This window comes from Montipora capricornis, chromosome 7, assembly GCF_036669925.1.
Source record: "Montipora capricornis isolate CH-2021 chromosome 7, ASM3666992v2, whole genome shotgun sequence".
Lineage (NCBI taxonomy): Eukaryota > Metazoa > Cnidaria > Anthozoa > Scleractinia > Acroporidae > Montipora > Montipora capricornis.
The window spans coordinates 1,059,482-1,064,481 of NC_090889.1; the positions used below are offsets into that span (position 1 = coordinate 1,059,482).

The 5,000-nt window shown below is 40.8% G+C and overlaps 2 protein-coding genes across 5 annotated transcripts in view; both read right to left on the minus strand.

The window, feature by feature from the left end:
* Window positions 1–5,000, minus strand: part of LOC138057855 (uncharacterized) — a 167,429-nt gene that overhangs the window by 70,565 nt on the left and 91,864 nt on the right. The window lies entirely within an intron of this gene.
* The window catches only part of LOC138057856 (uncharacterized), a 32,303-nt gene continuing 27,602 nt past the window's right edge, over window positions 300–5,000 (minus strand). For both annotated transcript variants that reach the window (XM_068903769.1, XM_068903768.1), the window contains exons 3-5: window positions 3,554–3,844; window positions 2,026–2,140; window positions 300–1,204 (exon numbers count right to left, since the gene is read on the minus strand). In XM_068903769.1, the coding sequence (XP_068759870.1) occupies window positions 747–1,204; window positions 2,026–2,140; window positions 3,554–3,844 (864 nt within the window). In that variant the 3' untranslated portion in view covers window positions 300–746. The remainder of the gene's footprint in view (window positions 1,205–2,025; window positions 2,141–3,553; window positions 3,845–5,000) is intronic.

Consider the following 5,000-nt stretch of genomic DNA (forward strand, 5'->3'; position numbering starts at 1 on the left):
TGTCTATAACATTCTTATCAGACAGTGACATTCCTCTTTTTATTCTCACGCCGACTCCTTCTGGTTCTACTAATAACCAGGTGGAGGAATACAAAAGTGACTCAGATGAAAGCGTTGGAGTTAAGGAAGCGGAAGACTTTTTTATATCTAAGCGCGCAATGAAAAGGTCTGGAAGACAAGTCAAGGCCTGGGCAAGGTATGACGCGTGAACAACACAAAATCGCGAGTCGCATTGTGATAACCAATGACTTAAACTATTCAATGTTTACTGAGACCCTACTAGTAACTAACACAAGGGATGCATTTTTTTGTTTCCTACATGAGTTAACCGTGATGGAAAAGAGTTATATAATTTTATAACCGTTAGCCATGAAAAGGCAGTTTATTTAACCGTGAGCCGTAAAAGCTACTCCCATTGATACCCTATAAAGGAAAAAACACAACCGATAAATTATATACATGTTGTGAAATACAACACGTATTTTTGTTTTTTGTGCCTGCACAAGTCATAGAGTTTTTTTTCACACATTTTCCCTTTAATATTACTATTGAAGACAGTGCTATCTTGAAAGCAACGTGGATGGCTGGGACTACAAACTACTTAAAGGTCATTGTCATATGGTACGGAACAAGAATCTCCAAGGTCCCATTCTTACATTACATTTTTCTTCATTTACTTTCGCCTAATTTTGCTCAATTGAATTTCCTTCACATCGCTTTAACTGACGCCGATTCCATTCACTTCATCACTGGCGAAAAGCGTACACATCAATGCAGGATCTACCCATGTTGTTATCCTCGCCCATATTTGCCAGGTCTTCACCATACCATATCCTGAACTTCTGTCCAGCAACGACAGACAAAGGAGTAGGAGTGGAATCAAACACAATCTCGGCAGAGTTTTCATCGAAACCAAGGAGTGTGTAGAAAAAATAATCATCCAGTACCAGTGAACCGCTTACGTTTGCTGGAAAAACACGGGTGTCTTTTTCGTCAGTAATATGAACATTTAATTTTTTGCTCAGGTTTTCACCAGCGCAGCCCCACTTAGTGTTAGAGGCTTTGTCGGAAAGGCAATTCACATAGCCTGAGCGATGGACCAGCTTCAAGCGATAAATGTCTCCTGGCTCGTGGATCTCGAAGATTCCGAATGAATCATTCTTCACCCCAAAGCACACTGGGTCTACATTTACCTTCTGCCATCCTACGGAAAGGAACAAAGGAGGATTAGGTTATAAAAATAGCGATTCAGGTTCATGTTTAATGTTTACGCACACACATAAGCACATTGGCACACAGAAAAAGGTTGATACGGGATTTCTACTCAACTTATTGATGACTGCAGCCCGAGAAGGTCCTCGATTTTTCAGTATGAGAAACAATCGCAAGGCCATGCTCATAGCTATATGTATAAGTGACTTGTTTGACAATCAGGTGACACACAACTAAGTCGTTTACGGAAGAAATGCATTAAACACATTTGCCTTAATGTAGTCCAAGTCAGCGGCACACAACGATTATCTTGAGTCAGCGGAAATATGTGTTCGGGAGAGTCAAACTGTTATAAGAATTTCGGTTCTACGTTGACAAACAAATAAATATTTCTTTACTAAAACATCTCCGAAGAGATTCGTAACCAGGGGCGGATCTAGAGGGAGGTTGCAGGGGGTGAGGTTGCTGAGATGATTTGAGGCTAGTATAGAACTAGTATTCTGCAAAAAAAAAGGTCGCCCCCCACCCCCCCCCCCCCCCCGCCCTCCTAAGAAAAATCCTGGATCCGCCCCTGGTAACCAGGAAAAACTAGGCCCTTACCTTTTCGGATGGGATATTTTTACAATAAAGGTCACCTGGAAGTTTCGGCGCTGATGAGCAAATGGTTCCCCCCCCCCCCCCCCGTAAGGATGTTTTGGGTTCTCTTGTCAAATTTGTAAACGCTTTTAAAATGAGTTTTATTTTCATGCACCCTATCTCACTTCATTTATTCTTTCGTCCTCAACTTTGTTCAACAAATTAAACACTAAGTACCATTCTCACAGAATGTTCCATTGTTTCCCTCAGCACACTGGCACACGTATGAATTTGTGTCATACAGCGGACGACATGTTCTACCATTGTGACAAGGAAGGCTTTCACATGGGCTCTAAAAGCAAAAACGATTGTTGACAAACGTTAATGTCAATTAATCTTACGAAACATTGTTATTTTGTGGGATCTCGAACGAATATTTTTAACTTAAGTCTTGCAAACTGTCTGTGGAATAAAAACCGACTAGTTTTGTGGCCCGGCTAAGAACTCAACTGAGAAGTAAGTCAAGGCGGCACACAATCTAAATGTGCAATTTATTTCATCTTTCAGATAGTATGCGCGCTATGATTGGCTAATTTAGTGGGTCGGATTGTACAGTACAAAGTCTTGATGTAACATTTTCTAGCAAATTTGTCATGTTGTTTATGGGAACTGCATAAACTTGGGAAACTGTTTGAATATTGCAATCAACTATTTCAAAAAGCCAATAACGTTTGTTTTATTTATTTTTTAAGTTCTTACGCGTGCCAATCATTTGTTGCAGTAAAACGGTTCTGCTTGACTTCAACTGGTTTCCTTTCTTGTGCGCTTTATTACCTCAGAAGTCCGTACTATGTACTTATTGACTGAGTGGCAGGGCTGGACGCGCCAAGACCGAAGGCCAAATATCTTCCTGTCCGGCCCGACCTAAACTCAGTCAATAAGCATTTATCATATGCTCTTTAAACTATTTATGAGAACTGAAAATTTGAAGTTTGGGCAAAATAATTAACAAAAATTTACACAGACAGTTTATCTAATATGTTGTTTGCATTTGCTTCCCTGGCTGTAAATAACTTCGATTTGTAAAAGCGACGAAATCCTCTAAAATCGCATTGCACGGAGCAGTACATGTTCCTAGCAGGGCCTTACGGCTTTTTCTGGCCCTGCTCGCACAAACGTGTACGGCCCTCATACGGCGATGATCTTACAATGAAAGCGCACGCGGGGCCCTACTGGCCATACGATAATGTAAGTAATGGATCCTCGCTTTTTTCCCGTTGGCTTATGCCGGATCCGCGCGCTTCTTGCTTGGACCAGAAACCTACGACAAAAAACTAGCTGCGTAATTTACAAAACAGACCTCGAACTTAGTTCGGATGATAAGAGGAATTATTTCAAGCTGCATGTATGTCTAAAGCTGACGTCAGAGAAAAACTCTGACCAGGGTGGGAATTTCTCTGTCCTTGTGTGGGCCCATTTCCATCAGTAGGGCTAACGCTCCAATGGTTCATATGGGGTAGAAACGTAGCACTTCACATTACACTCTAATCAGTTAAGTCTGTTCAAATATAAGTTCTACACGGCCAACGTTATCGTTCTTTCTATAACTCAGTCTTATTGGGAGATTCTGAGAATGGTAATATAGTTATTATTTTTTATCTAAAGAGGATACAGTCAACAAAGGACATTTTTAAAGTGACCGGTCAACAGCGTTTAGTCATTTTGAGCCATTTTTTGATTTAAACCTATCAATTGAGAAACCCACCCAAATAGCAAAATGATGGAAGTCTCTGCTTGGTACAAAACTGTTTGCGTGATTGTACTTATCTGACGCCAGGAGTTCACACAAATGTCGACCAGAGTTACTGTCTGCCGCTAAGGTGGCAAAATTGAAGGAGAAACATGACATCTTCTCGAGACATTTGAAGGCACAGTCCATGTCATCCGTAGCATAATATGAGGCCAACACTTGGGAAATATTCAGCATTTGATGAAAAAATGTTTGGAAGTACGCGTACTTTACATGTTGATATTCGCCACGTTGGAGCTGTTGTGCCTAAAACAAGAAACATCTAGCATTATCGACGATATGTGTCGCAATATGCAAATCAACAGTCTTAATTTCTCATACATGGAATATACCCTGTTACAAACCCGTTACGAAGCCTCTCGTTTGCAGCGAAATTCAGTTACTGGCAAAGGTACATTGAAGGTACTTTAAATCTAGGGTCACATGCCAACATGCAAGAACTCAGTAACTTATCCGAAGCTTTAGTATCCTTACCTCAGCAGCCGAAGCAACTGAGAGTAATTATACAAATGTTACGTGTACGTGTACCGCTAAACTGTTTGTTGATGACATCACGATCTCTCTTGTCAATTGAATCTTGTCAATGACTCACTAGCGCTACAGTCGGACCTGAATTCTCTGGAAAATTAGACAAAAGTACACACTCTTTCAATTTGTCAAACACAGAGTTAAAGTCTTTCAACTCATAAAAAGACCCTGGCGTTAATGTGTCGAGAGTCATCCTGGTCGGATCGTGTGGCCGATAACAGAAAACAAAACGAACAAAGTCTTCGGCGTACTTAAGCGTACACTTAGGAGAACAAGGATATCTTCTCCTTGCTTTATAAGTCACTGTTGAGACCTATATTAGAATACGCACATTCTGTATGGTCTCCATACTTAGTTAAAGACAAATTAGCGATAGAAAAAGTGCAACGAAGAGCATCAAGGATTGCTTGCTCTCGGTCAAAAGCCATGTGAAATGGCTTACGACGATCGATGTAAACTGCTATCCTGAAACACTATATATATCTGAATTCTATAAGATTCGAATAAGGTAGTGTTTGGACTAAAATGGCCAGGACTTTTGTGATTTCTTCGAGTACTTTAAAAGTAAAAACACTACGGGCTAATCATGTTCGGTATGTTTTGAGATGTAGGTGGGTTTTCTTTATTTTCCACAGACTCGGTTGTGTTTTAGTTTATGCCACATGGATGGGGTTTTCACCGGCATTGTTATGTACAACTAGCTATGAATTTACAATTGTGACTAGGTTTCGCCGTTGTTTATTAACAGGGAGACAAATGTAGGCGGGGCCTCGCCATAGTGTTTATGAGTTCGGTGTTACAAATGTGGGCGGGGTTTTGCCGGGTCGCTATGTATTGGGTTTTGCGAGTGTGGGCAAGGTTTTGCCAGTGCTAG